Below are 19,528 nucleotides of genomic sequence, written 5' to 3'. Positions count from 1 at the left end.
TGTTGGAAATAGAGGCTCACGCTTACAGTGGCTGACAGATCCGCCGATGGAGATTCACAACATGGACTTATTATTTTCCTAGCCTAAATCGGTGACCCAATATCTATAATATAACGCTGGGAGCGTCACTCTGTCCGAAGCCTCTATAGACTGCGCAAGCGCAAGCGCCGGCGCAGTCTGGGCCTCACAGAGCGACGCTCCCGGGAGATCGCGGTATGCGTAAGCACTGAACGCATACCGCGATCTCCACCGGAGAGTCAGGGACCGCCAGGAGGGAGGGTAAGTATACTCACCTTTCCCGGTTCCAGCGCTGCTTGCGGCTCCGTCTCCCGGCTCCTCTGCTCCCGGCTCCGGAGGGCGCGGACTGCGCAGGCGCCGATTCCTGCTGCCGGAATCGGCGCCTGCGCAGTCCGCGCTTTCCGGCGCCATTTTCTTGAAGACACACTCCGGCTCCACTGCAGGTGTGTCTTCAAGAAAATGGCGCCGGAAAGCGCGGACTGCGCAGGCGCCGATTCCTGCTGCCGGAATCGGCGCCTGCGCAGTCCCCGCTTTCCGGCGCCATTTTCTTGAAGACATACCTGCAGTGGAGCCGGACGATAGGTGAGTATGGTATTTTTTTTTTTTCATATGGCAGCAGCATTCGGGGGCATACACACTGGAGCGGGGGGCATATAATACAATGGTGCCGCAGGATGGCAGCAGCACATGACAGAACGGGCGCAGGATGGCCGCAGCACATGACAGAACGGGCGCAGGATGGCAGCAGCACATGACAGAAAGGGCGCAGGATGGCAGCAGCACATGACAGAACGGGCGCAGGATGGCAGCAGCACATGACAGAACGGGCGCAGGATGGCAGCAGCACATGACAGAACGGGCGCAGGATGGCAGCAGCACATGACAGAACGGGCGCAGGATGGCAGCAGCACATGACAGAACGGGCGCAGGATGGTAGCAGCACATGACAGAACGGGCGCAGGATGGCAGCAGCACATGTCAGAACGGGCGCAGGATGGCCGCAGCACATGACAGAACGGGCGCAGGATGGCAGCAGCACATGACAGAACGGGCGCAGGATGGCCGCAACACATGACAGAACGGGCGCAGGATGGCAGCAGCACATTACAGAACGGGCGCAGGATGGCCGCAGCACATGACAGAACGGGCGCAGGATGGCAGCAGCACATGACAGAACGGGCGAAGGATGGCAGCAGCACATGACAGAACGGGCGCAGGATGGCAGCAGCACATGACAGAACGGGCGCAGGATGGCAGCAGCACATGACAGAACGGGCGCAGGATGGGAGCAGCACATGACAGAACGGGCGCAGGATGGCAGCAGCACATGACAGAACGGGCGCAGGATGGGAGCAGCACATGACAGAACGGGCGCAGGATGGCAGCAGCACATGACAGAACGGGCGCAGGATGGCAGCAGCACATGACAGAACGGGCGCAGGATGGCAGCAGCACATGACAGAACGGGCGCAGGATGGCAGCAGCACATGACAGAACGGGCGCAGGATGGCAGCAGCACATGACAGAACGGGCGCAGGATGGCAGCAGCAAATGACAGAACGGGGACGCAGGATGGGAGCAGCAAATGACAGAACGGGCGCAGGATGGCAGCAGCACATGACAGAACGGGCGCAGGATGGCAGCAGCACATGACAGAACGGGCGCAGGATGGCAGCAGCACATGACAGAACGGGCGCAGGATGGCAGCAGCACATGAAAGAACGGGCGCAGGATGGCAGCAGCACATGACAGAACGGGCGCAGGATGGCAGCAGCAAATGACAGAACGGGGACGCAGGATGGGAGCAGCAAATGACAGAACGGGCGCAGGATGGCAGCAGCAAATGACAGAACGGGGACGCAGGATGGGAGCAGCAAATGACAGAACGGGCGCAGGATGGCAGCAGCAAATGACAGAACGGGGACGCAGGATGGAGCAGCAAATGACAGAACGGGCGCAGGATGGGAGCAGCAAATGACAGAACGGACGCAGGATGGGAGCAGCAAATGACAGAATGGAGGCGCAGGATGGGAGCAGCACATGACAGAACGGGGGCGCAGGATGGGAGCAGCACATGACAGGATGGGGGCGCAGGATGGAGCAGCACATACCAGGATACCAATATAAATGCTCGCCACCCGGGCGTAGAACGGGTTCAATAGCTAGTCTTACTATAACAGAAGAAAGAACCGCATGTCTTGAGAGAGATATCAGACCAGTTTTATCTGGAGAGAGATTTGTGCCTACACAAGCACCATAAAAATTCTTGTGGTGGGAGGGAATGAGCAAGTTGCCCAGAACCTGGAATTTGCAGCTAGAAGCAATAAAACCTCTTCTACACACACATCCCAGCAAGCAGAAACACAGAGAGAAGGGGGGTTTTTAGCCCACAGCATTGGTGCTAACAGGCAAAGCTACAAAATCATATTACATTTCATACAATATCGTGACAGTCTGCACAAATAGTTAGAAACCGACTCCATGAGCATGGTCTGAGTGCCCGACATCCACGGATATGGGTTGTGCTCACAGCCCAACACCGTGCAGTACTATTGGCATTTGCCACAGCACACCAGGATTGGCAGATTCGCCACTGGCGCCCTGTGCTCTTCATAGATGAACGCAGGTTCACACTGAGCACGTGTGACAGACGTGACAGAATCTGGAGACGCCGTGGAGGGCGATCTGCTGCCTCCAACATCCTTCAGCATGACCGATTTGGCAGTGGGTCAGTAATGGTGTGGGGTGGCATTTCTTTGGTGGGCCACACAGCCCTCCATGTGCTCACCAGAGGTAGCCTGACTGCCATTAGGTACCGAGATGAGATCCTCAGACCCCTTGTGAGACCATATGCTGGTGCGGTTGGCCCTGGGTTCCTCCTAATGCAGGACAATGCCAGACCTCATGTGGCTGGAGTGTGTCAGCAGTTCCTGCAAGATGGAGGCATTGAAGCTATGGACTGACCCGCCCGTTTCTCAGACCTGAATCCAATCGGGCACATCTGGGACATCATGTCTCGCTCCATCCACCAACGTCACGTTGCACCACAGACTGTCCAGGAGTTGGCGGGTGCTTTAGTCCAGGTCTGGGGGGAGATCCCTCAGGGGACCATCCGCTGCCTCATCAGGAGCATGCCCAGGCATTATATGGAGGTCATACAGACACGTGGAGGCCACACACACTACTGAACATCATTGCCTTGTCTTGAGGCATTTCCACTGAAGTTGGATCAGCCTGTAACTTCATTTTCCACTTTGATTTTGAGCATCATTCCAACTCCAGGCCTCCGTGGGATATTAGTTGTGATTTACGTTGATCATTTTTAGGTTTTATTGTTCTCAACACATTCCACTTTGTAATGAATAAAGATTTACAACTGGAATATTTCATTCAGTGATATCTAGGATGTGGGGTTTTACTGTTCCCTTTATTTTTTTGAGCAGTATATATATATATATACCCATGTGCTGGGATCGGAGTTGTATATACTGTACGGTCACTGGGCAGCGCCCAATAACCTGAGAGCAGATGAAGCCCCGTCCATCAATCGTCAGCCAAGTGTGTGACTGTACTGATGATTGGTGGCAGCGGTGACTGTACCGGAGTATATATATAATCGTGTGCTGGGATCGGAGGTGTATATACTGTACGGTCAGCGCCCAATAACCTGAGAGCAGATGAGGCCCCGTCCATCAATCGTGAGCCAAGTGTCATGATCCATTTTTGGATTTGTGGCAGCTCTGGTTCCACTCAGTTTAAAACTTTTTAACTTTGCGACCATCGGGGGTTAATGTCAGTTTTTCCCCTGCTGGCAAGCTGATGTTACTGCAGAGCTGCTGGGTCAGCTGATGCAGGTGGTGACCACTCCCACCATCCTTTAAAAGGTCACATGATGCATCAGCTGACTGTTGGTGATACAGTTCCTTTCTGGAGACCAGCCTAGCAGCTGCTACTCTCTGGTGTGAGCCACGTCTGGTGATTGGAGTCCAGTTGCTGTTGTTATCTGCGGTATTCATAAGCTAAGTGCGGTGTGTTTGTCACTGTCCCGTGTGTATTATCTGAAGAGGTGAGGCTAGTTCTTGCCGGCCAGTGCACTAGCCAGGGCAGCAATAGGTGACTACTAGAGACGAGGTATGCTGACAGCGGTGGGGGGAAGGACCCCCATAGAGCGTTAGGGGAGTGCAGGCTTAGGTTAGAGCTCAGGTGGTGACCACCCCCCATTCCCTATGGGCAGGGCCTTTCTCTCGCCTATACCATCCCCGTTGTATGTGTATTGTGCCGAAGGCTGACCGACCATCCGTTGGGTCAAGTCACACTGTGACCCCAAGTGTGTGACTGTACTGATGACTGGTGGCAGCGGTCACTTTACCAGAGTGTATATATACCTGAGTGCTGGGATCGGGGATGTATATACTGTATGGTCACTGGGCAGCACCCAATAACCTGAGAGCAGCCACAGCCCCGTCCATCGATCGTCACCCAAGTGTGTGACTATACTGATGATTGGTGGCAGCGGTGGAAATCTTCCTGATCTTCCTGACGATTATCAGGACTGACACATTGACACACAGGACATGCAGTGGAGGATATGGCGCCTCACATGGAGGCAGTCGCCCGCGCTCAGGGTGGCTGACAACCTCTGTCGGTGTGATGGCGGCTGTCAGTCTTTTGTCACCCATGAGGAGTGTGATGGGGAGCAGAGCTGCGCTGTCGTCACTTTGTCTCACCTTGTCTCCTCTTTGAGTTCAGATGATTGATGGAGGACACGATGGAGAAGGACCGGCTCTTACCGATGCCCCCCGAGGGGCCGCTGGACCACGTCTCTGTGTTGGCGCTGCAGCAAATCACAAGACAATCACATTAGGTCAGAAACAGGCACCTGCAGTAACAAACCCTCAGCTGTGAGCACGACATCAGCACATGAGCCACAGTCAGGACAGACGGGCACACGGTAACAAACCCTCAGCTGTGAGGACCCTCTGCGGGGGGTTGGGGTCATACATACCTTGTGTCAGTGGGTTTGATGCTGCCGCTGCGTTCTCTCCGGCACGGCGCCGGCTCCAGGGTGGGTAAGCCGGTGGCAGAGGTGGTCGTGGTCCACGTGGAGGAGACTCTGCGCAAAAATCCTGAAGGAAGACTTCTCCGTAATCGCTGAAAGGCAACAAGAAGCACAATGACACCTGCGCCAAGCACTGTCTACTCTAGTCACACCCGGAGCTGCAGGCACTGCCCCGTCAGCAAATTCAGCTGAAAACGTAAGACGTAACAGCAGAATAGTGAGTGCAGCTCTTGAGGTGACTGGAAGATAAGACACACTGTAACAGCAGAATAGTGAGTGCAGCTCTGGGGGTGACTGGAGGATGAGATATGATGTAACAGCAGAACAGCGAGTGCAGCTCTGGAGGTGACTGGAGGATGAGACACGCTGTAACAGCAGAACAGTGAGTGCAGCTCTGGAGGTGACTGGAAGATAAGACATGGTATATATTGTATATAATATTGTATATAGGACGGTGTGAATGTAGTTGGGGTTGTATATAGTAGTATGAATGACGCTGGGCCGGGGGTCTTACATGATTTTATACTATTTATTAGTTATAATTTTTTACAGGTATTCACGTAAGTTATGAGTATTTTGTTTGTTGTCTTTTAGTTTTGCTTTTTTTTATGTTAGTGGAATTTTTCTTTCTCGTCCCTGATTTGTAGGTCATGAACTTTCTCCATTTTTGTTCCATTTCCGGTTTATTACTTTGTGGCTTTTGTCGTTTGTTGTCGTCTGATTGGAGCTTTGTTCTTATGTTCTGTTCTGTTGTGTTTTATTTGTAATGTATCACAGTTATTGTCATGTAAAGTATTTCATTTTATTTAATAAAAGACCTGGAAGATAAGACATGATGTAACAGCAGAATTGTGAGTGCAGCTCTGGAGGTGACTGGAGGATAAGACATGATGTAACAGCAGAATTGTGAGTGCAGCTCTGGAGGTGACTGGAGGATAAGACATGATGTAACAGCAGAATAGTGACTGCAGCTCTGGAGGTGACTGGAGGAGAAGACATGATGTAACAGTAGAATAGTGAGTGCAGCTCTGGAGGTGACTGGAAGATAAGACATGATGTAACAGTAGAATAGTGAGTGCAGCTCTGGGGGTGACTGGAGGATAAGACATGATGTAACAGCAGAACAGTGAGTGCAGCTCTGGGGGTGATGCTGGCTCGGCTCCGCGCTCGCCGGTACCTTGGGGATGGTCATCTTGTCGCCCTTCTCGGACCCTTCTTCTGAATCGGAGCAGGCGTACGTATCGCAGACGTTCACTCTGGCCTTGTGGATTGGCTGGAAGTTCAGCTGCGTACTCAGGAGATTACTGACCGCCCGTAATGAAGTGCAGACATGGGGGGGCAACGAGGGGTCAGCGAGGAGGTCAGAAATGAGGCCATGGGCCTCCCCCATAACAGCGATATCTACATTGATGGTCGTACCTGAGGACTGGAAGAAGAAGAGACAGTGAGACCCAAAAAGGACAAAACAGATCTGTGTGTGATGCAACAGGTCATCAGTGCCGCGGAACATGACATTCTACCTACAGCCACCACTGGGGGGAGCTCACAGCATAGTGTGTACAGCTCCCATAGAGATACATTATACATTCTACCTACAGCCACCACTGGGGGGAGTTCACAGCATAGTGTGTACAGCTCCCATAGAGATACATTATACTTTCCACCTGCAGTCACCACTAGGGGGAGCTCACAGCACACAGTGTATACAGCTCCTATAGAGATACATTATACATTGTACCTGCAGTCACCACTAGAGGGAGCTCACAGCACACAGTGTATACAGCTCCCATAGAGATACATTATACATTCTACCTGCAGTTACCACTAGGAGGAGCTCACAGCACACAGTGTATACAGCTCCCATAGAGATACATTATACATTCTACCTGCAGTTACCACTAGGAGGAGCACACAGCACACAGTGTATACAGCTCCCATAGAGATACATTATACATTCTATCTGCAGTCACCACTAGGGGGAGCTCACAGCACACAGTGTATACAGCTCCCATAGAGATACATTATACATTCTACCTGCAGCCACCACTGGGGGGAGTTCACAGCATAGTGTATACAGCTCCCATAGAGATACATTATACTTTCTACCTGCAGTCACCACTAGAGGGAGCTTACAGCACACAGTGTATACAGCTCCTATAGAGATACATTATACATTGTACCTGCAGTCACCACTAGAGGGAGCTCACAGCACAGTGTATACAGCTCCCATAGATTTATTTTATACATTCTACCTGCAGTCACCACTAGGAGGAGCTCACAGCACACAGTGTATACAGCTCCCATAGAGATACATTATACATTCTACCTGCAGCCACCACTGGGGGGAGCTCACAGCATAGTGTGTACAGCTCCCATAGAGATACATTATACATTCTACCTGCAGTCACCACTAGAGGGAGCTCACAGCACACAGTGTATACAGCTCCCATAGAGATACATTATACATTCTACCTGCAGCCACCACTGGGGGGAGCTCACAGCATAGTGTGTACAGCTCCCATAGAGATACATTATACTTTCTACCTGCAGTCACCACTAGGGGGAGCTCACAGCACACAGTATAAACAGCTCCCATAGAGATATATTATACATTCTACCTGCAGTCAGCACTAGGGGGAGCTCACAGCACACAGTGCATACAGCTCCCATAGAGATATATTATACTTTCTACCTGCAGTCACCACTAGGGGGAGCTCACAGCACACAGTGTATACAGCTCTCATAGAGATACATTATACATTCTACCTGCAGTCACCACTAGGGGGAGCTCACAGCACACAGTGTATACAGCTCCCATAGAGATACATTATACATTATACCTGCAGTCACCACTAGGGGGAGCTCACAGCACACAGTGTATACAGCTCCCATAGAGATACATTATATATTCTACCTGCAGTCACCACTAGGGGGAGCTCACAGCACACAGTGTATACAGCTCTCATAGAGATACATTATACATTCTACCTGCAGTCACCACTAGAGGGAGCTCACAGCAGTGTATACAGCTCCCATAGAGATACATTATACATTCTACCTGCAGTCACCACGAGGGGGAGCTCACAGCACACAGTGTATACAGCTCTCATAGATATACATTATACATTCTACCTGCAGTCACCACTAGAGGGAGCTCACAGCACACAGTGTATACAGCTCCCATAGAGATACATTATACATTCTACCTGCAGTCACCACTAGGGGGACCTCACAGCACACAGTGTATATAGCTCCCTAAGAGATATATTATACATTCTACCTAGCAGTCACCACTAGGAGGAGCTCACAGCACAGTGTATACATCTCCCATAGAGATACATTATACATTCTACCTGGGATCACCACTACGAGGAGCTCACAGCACACAGTGTATACAGCTCCCATAGAGATATATTATACATTCTACCTGCAGTCACCACTAGGGGGAGCTCACAGCACACAGTGTATACAGCTCCCATAGAGATACATTATACATTCTACCTGCAGTCACCACTAGGGGGAGCTCACAGCACAGTGTATACATCTCCCATAGAGATACATTATACATTCTACCTGCAGTCACCACTAGTGGGAGCTCACAGTACACAGTGTATACATCTCCCATAGAGATACATTATACATTCTATCTGCAGTCACCACTAGGGGGAGCTCACAGCACACAGTGTATACATCTCCCATAGAGATACATTATACATTCTACCTGCAGTCACCACTAGTGGGAGCTCACAGTACACAGTGTATACATCTCCCATAGAGATACATTATACATTCTACCTGCAGTCACCACTAGGGGGAGCTCACAGTACACAGTGTATACAGCTGCCACAGAGATGCATGGGAGATACATGACAAAAAGAGACCACCGTATAATGTAGAGTCCTGTGTGACCCTCATTAAGTCCAGGCCTCAGAGACTGCAAGCTGTTAGAAAAGTCAGTGGTGGAGCAACAAAACACTAGAGATGTGATGGAGGGTTTTTGCTTGTTTTTCAGGATTCCATAATTTTTTTAACAAATAATTAAGTGATTCTATAATTTTTCCCCTCTGCTTGTTCTAAAAAGTAACAATTCCTGACTAACACATTTTTGTTGTTGATTTCTTTTAGTGTTTCTTAAAGCCAGAAAGTCGCCATCTGAAATGACTTTAGTTTTGTGCCAGGTCTGTGATCGGCTTTTTTTCTACAAAATTAAACAACTGAATGAACGTCCTCCCATCATTTTTGCCAGGGGTTGTATGCGGCCGATTCTTACGTCCTTCACAAAGAACAACCTGCCCAATTCCAGCGTTGCTGAAGCCTACGCAGATCAACACCTGGTGATGGAGACCTGCAGAGACTTACAAGCCACAGTGTCTGCAGCCACGGTGATGATCTGGTGGAGGATAGGTGATGATCTGGTGGAGGATCGGTGATGATCTGGTGGAGGATCGGTGATGATCTGGTGGAGGATCGGTGATGATCTGGTGGAGGATCGGTGATGATCTGGTGGAGGATAGGTGATGATCTGGTGGAGGATCGGTGATGATCTGGTGGAGGATCGGTGATGATCTGGTGGAGGATCGGTGATGATCTGGTGGAGGATCGGTGATGATCTGGTGGAGGATCGGTGATGATCTGGTGGAGGATCGGTGATGATCTGGTGGAGGATCGGTGATGATCTGGTGGAGGATCGGTGATGATCTGGTGGAGCATCGGTGATGATCTGGTGGAGCATCGGTGAGATCTGGTGGAGCATCGGTGAGATCTGGTGGAGCATCGGTGAGATCTGGTGGAGGATCGGTGATGATCTGGTGGAGGATCGGTGATGATCTGGTGGAGGATCGGTGATGATCTGGTGGAGGATCGGTGATGATCTGGTGGAGGATCGGTGATGATCTGGTGGAGGATCGGTGATGATCTGGTGGAGGATCGGTGATGATCTGGTGGAGGATCGGTGATGATCTGGTGGAGGATCGGTGATGATCTGGTGGAGCATCGGTGATGATCTGGTGGAGCATCGGTGATGATCTGGTGGAGGATAGGTGATGATCTGGTGGAGGATCGGTGATGATCTGGTGGAGGATCGGTGATGATCTGGGGAGGCTTCAGCAAGGCTGGAATTGGGCAGGTTGTTCTTTGTGAAGGACGTAAGAATCGGCCGCATACAAGGTTATCCTGGAGAACCAGCTGATTCCTTCTGCTCAGACAATGTTCCCCAACTCTGAGGACTGGTTTCTCCAGCAGGACAATGCGCCACACAGCTGGGTCAATCAAGGTGTGGATGAAGGACCAGCACATCACATCCCTGTCATGGCCGCCCAATCTCCAGACCTGAACCCACTGAATCCTCTGGAATGTAATCAGGAGGATGATGGATGGTCACAAGCCATCACACAGAGAAGAACGGCTGACATTATTGTACCAGGAGGAGTGAGAGACTGGAGGAAAGCTGCCGAGACGCAGGAAAGCCGGGATTAACAATCATGGTTATTCCACAACATATTGATTTCTGAACTCTTCCTGGGATAAAACATTCGTATTGTTGTTTCTAAATGATCATGAACTTGGTTTTTTGCATTATTTGAGGTCTCTATTTTATTTCCTTATTTTGACCATTTCTCACTTTCAGAAAATAAATTCAAAATGTATTGCTTGGAACTTCGGAGACGTTGTCAGTAGTTCATAGAATAAAAGAACAATTTACATCTTACTCTAAAATATAAAGAGGAAAATCAGACAAACTGAACATTCTGCAGGGGTCTCTCTTTTTGTATATATTGTACTTCCCCACATTACTGCGGCCGACACTTCTCATTTCTGGAAAAGCAATTAAAAGACAATAAACTTAAGACAACCATGACGTTTACAGTAAACCCTCAGCCTTGTCCACACGGTATGAAAACTGCAAGGATCGCAGCTCTGGAGGTGACTGGAGGATAAGACATGATGTAACAGCAGAATAGTGAGTGCAGCTCTGGAGGTGACTGAAGGACAAGACACGATGTAACAGCAGAATAGTGAGTGCAGCTCTGGAGGTGACTGGAGGATAAGACACGATGTAGCAGCAGAATAGTGAGTTCAGCTCTGGAGGATAAGACATGATGTAACAGCAGAATAGTGAGTGCAGCTCTGGAGGTGACTGGGGGATAAGACACGATGTAACAGCAGAATAGTGAGTTCAGCTCTGGAGGATAAGACATGATGTAACAGCAGAATAGTGAGTGCAGCTCTGGAGGATAAGACACGATGTAACAGCAGAATAGTGAGTGCAGCTCTGGAGGTGACTGGGGGATAAGACACGATGTAACAGCAGAATAGTGACTGCAGCTCTGGAGGTGACTGGAGGATAAGACACGATGTAACAGCAGAATAGTGAGTGCAGCTCTGGAGGTGACTTCTGCCGCTCCAGTGGTTTATCATGTCTCTTTGTAGAGCTGACAACCAGTGAGCGTCACTTTTGTCGCTTTCGGTCGTAGTCAGGCTGGCTGAACAATGGCCGCCCCTCAGGTGAGGCAGTGGGGTCCGCATTCTCCCGCTATTTGGGGTCTGTGAATATTCCGGTGATGTCGTTCTGTAATCTCGGATTTCTGGGCCTCAGCGCTGACTTCAGTACAACTATCTCCCCGCTAGATGGCGACCTCCTGCCAGGGAAGCTCAGACCTCCCTCCTCCATGTTTTCCAGAAGTGAAGACGTAGCAAATCCGCAAAGCCAGAACGGGGTCACAGGAGACAAAACACAGAGAAGTCTGATCCTGTGGAGGTCCCAAATCTGCCCCAAATGTCCGAATACCTGCCGCAACAGAGGCACCGAAGCCTGCCCCAAATGTCCGAATACCTGCCCCAACAGATGTACCGAAGTCTGCCCCAAATGTCCGAATACCTGCCCCAACAGAGGTACCGAAGTCTGCCCCAAATGTCCGAATACCTGCCCAAACACATGTACCGAAGTCTGCCCCAAATGTCCGAATACCTGCCCAAACACATGTACCGAAGTCTGCCCCAAATGTCCGAATACCTGCCCCAACAGAGGCACTGAAGTCTGCCCCAAATGTCCAAATACCTGCCCGAACAGATGTACCGAAGTCTGCCTCAAATGTCCGAATACCTGCCCCAACAGATGTACCGAAGTCTGCCCCAAATGTCCGAATACCTGCCCCAACAGAGGTACCGAAGTCTGCCCCAAATGTCCGAATACCTGCCCCAACAGATGCACCAAAGTCTGCCCCAAATGTCCGAATACCTGCCCAAACACATGTACCGAAGTCTGCCCCAAATGTCCGAATACCTGCCCCAACAGATGTACCGAAGTCTGCCCCAAATGTCCGAATACCTGCCCAAACACATGTACCGAAGTCTGCCCCAAATGTCCGAATACCTGCCCCAACAGATGCACCAAAGTCTGCCCCAAATGTCCGAATACCTGCCCCAACAGAGGTACCGAAGTCTGCCCCAAATGTCCGAATACCTGCCCAAACACATGTACCGAAGTCTGCCCCAAATGTCCGAATACCTGCCCCAACAGAGGCACTGAAGTCTGCCCCAAATGTCCAAATACCTGCCCGAACAGATGTGCGGAAGTCTGCCTCAAATGTCCGAATACTTGCCCCAACAGAGGCACTGAAGTCTGCCCCAAATGTCCAAATACCTGCCCCAACAGAGGCACCGAAGTCTGCCCCAAATGTCCGAATACCTGCCCCAACAGAGGCACTGAAGTCTGCCCCAAATGTCCAAATACCTGCCCGAACAGATGTGCGGAAGTCTGCCTCAAATGTCCGAATACTTGCCCCAACAGATGCACTGAAGTCTGCCTCAAATGTTCGAATACTTGCCCCAACAGATGTACCGAAGTCTGCCCCAAATGTCCGAATACCTGCCCCAACAGATGTACCGAAGTCTGCCCCAAATGTCCGAATACCTGCCCCAACAGATGTACCGAAGTCTGCCTCAAATGTCCGAATACCTGCCCCAACAGATGTACCGAAGTCTGCCCCAAATGTCCGAATACCTGCCCCAATAGAGGCACAGAAGTCTGCCCCAAATGTCCGAATACCTGCCCCAACAGAGGCACCGAAGTCTGCCCAAAATGTCCGAATAGCTGCCCCAACAGATGTACCGAAGTCTGCCCCAAATGTCCGAATAGCTGCCCCAACAGATGTACCGAAGTCTGCCCCAAATGTCCGAATACCTGCCCCAACAGATGTACCGAAGTCTGCCTCAAATGTCCGAATACTTGCCCCAACAGATGTACCAAAGTCTGCCTCAAATGTCCGAATACCTGCCCCAACAGAGGCACCGAAGTCTGCCCCAAATGTCCAAATACCTGCCCCAACAGATGCACCGAAGTCTGCCCCAAATGTCCGAATACCGGCCCCAACAGATGTATCGAAGTATGCCCCAAATGTGAGAATGCCTGCCCCAACAGATGTATCAAAGTCTGCCCCAAATGTCCGAATACCTGCCCCAACAGAGGCATCGAAGTCTGCCCCAAATATCGGAATACCTGCCCCAACAGATGCACCGAAGTCTGCCCCAAATGTCTGATTACCTGCCCCAACAGATGTACGGAACTCTGCCCCAAATGTCCGAATACCTGCCCCAACACAGGCACCGAAGTCTGCCCCATATGTCCGAATACCTGCCCCAACAGATGTACCGAAGTCTGCCCCAAATGTCCGAATAGCTGCCCCAACAGAGGCACCGACGTCTGCCCCAAATGTCCGAATACCTGCCGCAACAGATGTACCGAAGTCTGCCCCAAATGTCCGAATACCTGCCCCAACAGATGTAACGAAGTCTGCCCCAAATGTCCGAACACCTGCCCCAACACAGGCACCGAAGTCTGCCCCATATGTCCGAATACCTGCCCCAACAGATGTACCGAAGTCTGCCCCAAATGTCCGAATAGCTGCCCCAACAGAGGCACCGACGTCTGCCCCAAATGTCCGAATACCTGCCGCAACAGATGTACCGAAGTCTGCCCAAATGTCCGAATACCTGCCCCAACAGAGGCACCGAAGTCTGCCCCAAATGTCTGAATACTTGCCTTAACAGAGGCATCGAAGTCTGACCCAAATGTCCGAATACCTGCCCCAACGGAGGCACCAAAGTCTGCCCCAAATATCCGAATACCTGCCCCAACAGAGGCACCGAAGTCTGCCCCAAATGCCAGAATACCTGCCCCAACAGAGGCATCGAAGTCTGCCCCAAATATTGGAATACCTGCCCCAACAGATGTACCGAAGTCTGCCCCAAATGTCCGAATAGCTGCCCCAAGAGGCACCAAAGTCTGCCCCAAATGCCAGAATACCTGCCCCAACAGATGTACCGAAGTCTGCCCCAAATGTCTGAATACCTGCCCCAACAGAGGCACCGAAGTCTGCCCCAAATGTCTGAATACCTGCCCCAACAGAGGCACCGAAGTCTGCCCCAAATGTCCAAATACCTGCCCCAACAGAGGCACCAAAGTCTGCCCCAAATGTGCGAATACCTGCCCCAACAGATGTACCGAAGTCTGCCCCAAATGTCCGAATACCTGCCCCAACAGATGTACTGAAGTCTGCCCCAAATGTCCGAATACCTGCCCCAACTGTTATGATCTGGTGGCCTAAGAGCAGCATGAGACGTACTCTGGAGAAGGTGGTACCTTTACTGACCGCAAACCCTGAACTAGCAGCGCAACTAAAAGTAGCCGTGGGGGGTACCTAACACTCCCTAGACCCCTCGACACAGCCTAAGAACTAACTACCCCTAAAGACATAAACGGGAAAACTATCTTGCCTCAGAGAAAATCCCCAAAGGATAGATAGCCCCCCACAAATATTGACTGTGAAAGGAGAGGGAAATAGCATACGCAGACATGAAATCAGGATTCAGCATAGGAGGCCATACTAGCTAAAAAGGAAGAATAGGACAGAGTAATATGCGGTCAGTATAAAAACACTAGAAAATATCCACCACAGAAAATACAAAACACCACATCTGACTAAAGACATGGAGGGTATATCTGCATCTCCAGAGACACAGCTAGGCTGCAAAAAATCCTTCACAGACAAAGCTGGACAAGACCAAACATGAAAATACACAGAACTATAAGGTCCACAGCAGGTGGACAGCAAAAACAAAGCCAGAACTTATCTTTGAAGAAATAAACAGCAGACCAGGAGAGACCAAGTATAGATGTGAATCCTCCAAAAACAATGGACAACTGGCACTGACAAAGGATAAAGCAGGACTTAAATAGCCCAGCCCAAATTACAAAAAATGGATACACCTGATAAATGCTGCGATCCAACTACCGCAGCACTACCACTCATAACCACTGGAGCGAGCCCAAGAGCAGAATTCACAACACCCAACAGATGTACCGAAGTCTGCCTCAAATGTGCGAATACCTGCCCCAACAGATGTATCGAAGTCTGCCCCAAATGTCCGAATACCTGCCCCAACAGAGGCACCGACGTCTGCCCCAAATGTCCAAATACCTGCCCCAACAGATGTACCGAAGTCTGCCCCAAATGTCCGAATACCTGCCCCAACTGTTATGATCTGGTTGCCTAAGAGCAGCATGAGACGTACTCTGGAGAAGGTGGTACCTTTACTGACCGCAAACCCTGAACTAGCAGCGCAACTAGAAGTAGCTGTGGGGGGTACCTAACACTCCCTAGACCCCTTGACACAGCCTAAGAAGTAACTACCCCTAAAGACATAAACGGGAAAACTATCTTGCCTCAGAGAAAATCCCCAAAGGATAGATAGCCCCCCACAAATATTGACTGTGAAAGGAGAGGGAAATAGCATACGCAGACATGAAATCAGGATTCAGCATAGGAGGCCATACTAGCTAAAAAGGAAGAATAGGACAGAGTAATATGCGGTCAGTATAAAAACACTAGAAAATATCCACCACAGAAAATACAAAACACCACATCTGACTAAAGACATGGAGGGTATATCTGCATCTCCAGAGACACAGCTAGGCTGCAAAAAATCCTTCACAGACAAGGCTGGACAAGACAAAACACGAAAATGCACAGAACTATAAGGTCCACAGCAGGTGGACAGCAAAAACAAGGCCAGAACTTATCTTTGAAGAAATAAACAGCAGACCAGGAGAGACCAAGTATAGATGTGAATCCTGCAAAAACAATGGACAACTGGCACTGACAAAGGATAAAGCAGGACTTAAATAGCCCAGCCCAAATTACAAAAAATGGATACACCTGATAAATGCTGCGATCCAACTACCGCAGCACTACCACTCATAACCACTGGAGCGAGCTCAAGAGCAGAATTCACAACACCCAACAGATGTACCGAAGTCTGCCTCAAATGTGCGAATACCTGCCCCAACAGATGTATCGAAGTCTGCCCCAAATGTCCGAATACCTGCCCTAACAGAAGCACCGACGTCTGCCCCAAATGTCTGAATACCTGCCCCAACAGATGTATCGAAGTCTGCCCCAAATGTCCGAATACCTGCCCCAACAGAGGAACCGAAGTCTGCCCCAAATGTGCGAATACCTGCCCCAACAGATGTATCGAAGTCTGCCCCAAATGTCCGAATACCTGCCCCAACAGAGGCACCGACGTCTGCCCCAAATGTCTGAATACCTGCCCCAACAGATGTATCGAAGTCTGCCCCAAATGTCCGAATACCTGCCCCAACAGAGGCACCAAAGTCTGCCCCAAATGTCCGAATACCTGCCCCAACAGATGTATTGAAGTCTGCCCCAAATGACCGAATACCTGCCCCAACAGAGGAACCGAAGTCTGCCCCAAATGTCTGAATACCTGCCCCAACAGATGTATCGAAGTCTGCCCCAAATGTCCGAATACCTGCCCCAACAGAGGAACCGAAGTCTGCCCCAAATGTCTGAATACCTGCCCCAACAGAGGCACCGAAGTCTGTCCCAAATGTCCGAATACCTGCCCCAACAGAAGCACCAAAGTCTGCCCCAAATGTCCGAATACCTGCCCCAACAGATGTACCGAAGTCTGCCCCAAATGTCCGAATGCCTGCCCCAACAGATGTACCGAAGTCTGCCCCAAATGTCCGAATACCTGCCCCAACAGAGGCACTGAAGTCTGCCCCAAATGTCCGAATACCTGCCCCAACAGATGTATCGAAGTCTGCCCCAAATGTCCGAATACCTGCCCCAACAGAGGCACCGAAGTCTGCCCCAAATGTGCGAATACCTGCCCCAACAGATGTACCGAAGTCTGCCCCAAATGTCCAAATACCTGCCCCAACAGAGGCACCGAAGCCTGCCCCAAATGTCCGAATATCTGCCCCAACAGATGTACCGAAGTCTGCCCCAAATGTGCGAATACCTGCCCCAACATATGTATCGAAGTCTGCCCCAAATGTCCGAATACCTGCCCCAACAGAGGCACCGAAGTCTGCCCCAAATGTCCGAATACCTGCCCCAACAGAGGCACCGAAGTCTGCCCCAAATGTCCGAATACCTGCCCCAACAGAGGAACCGAAGTCTGCCCCAAATGTCCGAATACCTGCCCCAACAGAGGCACCGAAGTCTGCCCCAAATGTCCGAATACCTGCCCCAACAGAGGAACCGAAGTCTGCCCCAAATGTCCGAATACCTGCCCCAACAGAGGCACCGAAGTCTGCCCCAAATGTCCGAATACCTGCCCCAACAGAGGCACCGACGTCTGCCCCAAATGTCTGAATACCTGCCCCGACAGATGTATCGAAGTCTACCCCAAATGTCCGAATACCTGCCCCAACAGAGGAACCGAAGTCTGCCCCAAATGTGCGAATACCTGACCCAACAGATGTATCGAAGTCTGCCCCAAATGTCCGAATACCTGCCCCAACAGAGGCACCGACGTCTGCCCCAAATGTCTGAATACCTGCCCCAACAGATGTATTGAAGTCTGCCCCAAATGTCCGAATACCTGCCCCAACAGAGGAACCGAAGTCTGCCCCAAATGTCTGAATACCTGCCCCAACAGATGTATCGAAGTCTGCCCCAAATGTCCGAATACCTGCCCCAACAGAGGAACCGAAGTCTGCCCCAAATGTCTGAATACCTGCCCCAACAGAGGCACCGAAGTCTGTCCCAAATGTCCGAATACCTGCCCCAACAGAGGCACCAAAGTCTGCCCCAAATGTCCGAATACCTGCCCCAACAGATGTACCGAAGTCTGCCCCAAATGTCTGAATACCTGCCCCAACAGATGTACCGAAATCTGCCCCAAATGTCCGAATACCTGCCCCAACAGAGGCACTGAAGTCTGCCCCAAATGTCCGAATACCTGCCCCAACAGAGGCACCGAAGTCTGCCCCAAATGTCCAAATACCTGCCCCAACAGATGTAACGAAGTCTGCCCCAAATGTCCGAATACCTGCCCCAACAGATGTACCGAAGTCTGCCCCAAATGTCCGAATACCTGCCCCAACAGATGTAACGAAGTCTGCCCCAAATGTCCGAATACCTGCCCCAACAGAGGCACCGAAGTCTGCCCCAAATGTCCGAATACCTGCCCCAACAGAGGTACCGAAGTCTGCCCCAAATGTCCGAATACCTGCCCCAACAGAGGCACCGACGTCTGCCCCAAATGTCCGAATACCTGCCCCAACAGAGGAACTGAAGTCTGCCCCAAATGTCTGAATACCTGCCCCAACACAGGCACCGAAGTCTGCCCCAAATGTCCGAATACCTGCCCCAACACAGGCACCGAAGTCTGCCCCAAATGTGCGAATAGCTGCCCCAACATATGTACCGAAGTCTGCCCCAAATGTCCGAATACCTGCCCCAACAGAGGCACCGAAGTCTGCCCCAAATGTCCGAATACCTGCCCCAACAGAGGCACCGAAGTCTGCCCCAAATGTGCGAATACCTGCCGCAACAGAGGCACCAAAGTCTGCCCCAAATGTCCGAATACCTGCCCCAACAGAGGCACCGAAGTCTGCCCCAAATGTGCGAATACCTGCCGCAACAGAGGCACCAAAGTCTGTCCCAAATGTCCGAATACCTGCCCCAACAGAGGAACTGAAGTCTGCCCCAAATGTCCGAATACCTGCCCCAACAGAGGCACCGAAGTCTGCCCCAAATGTCCGAATACCTGCCCCAACAGAGGCACCGAAGTCTGCCCCAAATGTCCGAATACCTGCCCCAACAGATGTAACGAAGTCTGCCCCAAATGTCCGAATACCTGCCCCAACAGATGTACCGAAGTCTGCCCCAAATGTCCGAATACCTGCCCCAACAGATGTAACGAAGTCTGCCCCAAATGTCCGAATACCTGCCCCAACAGAGGCACCGAAGTCTGCCCCAAATGTCCGAATACCTGCCCCAACAGAGGCACCGAAGTCTGCCCCAAATGTCCGAATACCTGCCCCAACAGAGGCACCGACGTCTGCCCCAAATGTCCGAATACCTGCCCCAACAGAGGAACTGAAGTCTGCCCCAAATGTCTGAATACCTGCCCCAA

The 19,528-nt window shown here is 51.0% G+C and overlaps 1 protein-coding gene across 2 annotated transcripts in view; it reads right to left on the bottom strand.

The window, feature by feature from the left end:
* Positions 1 to 19,528, bottom strand: part of PDE3A (phosphodiesterase 3A) — a 314,107-nt gene that overhangs the window by 62,407 nt on the left and 232,172 nt on the right. For both annotated transcript variants that reach the window (XM_069762762.1, XM_069762763.1), the window contains exons 3-5: positions 6,255 to 6,503; positions 5,024 to 5,169; positions 4,746 to 4,852 (exon numbers count right to left, since the gene is read on the bottom strand). In XM_069762762.1, coding sequence (XP_069618863.1) covers positions 4,746 to 4,852; positions 5,024 to 5,169; positions 6,255 to 6,503 — 502 coding nt within the window. The remainder of the gene's footprint in view (positions 1 to 4,745; positions 4,853 to 5,023; positions 5,170 to 6,254; positions 6,504 to 19,528) is intronic.

The sequence above is a fragment of the Ranitomeya imitator genome, chromosome 4 (genome assembly GCF_032444005.1).
Source record: "Ranitomeya imitator isolate aRanImi1 chromosome 4, aRanImi1.pri, whole genome shotgun sequence".
NCBI lineage: Eukaryota > Metazoa > Chordata > Amphibia > Anura > Dendrobatidae > Ranitomeya > Ranitomeya imitator.
This window is presented reverse-complemented; position numbering and strand designations above follow the sequence as displayed.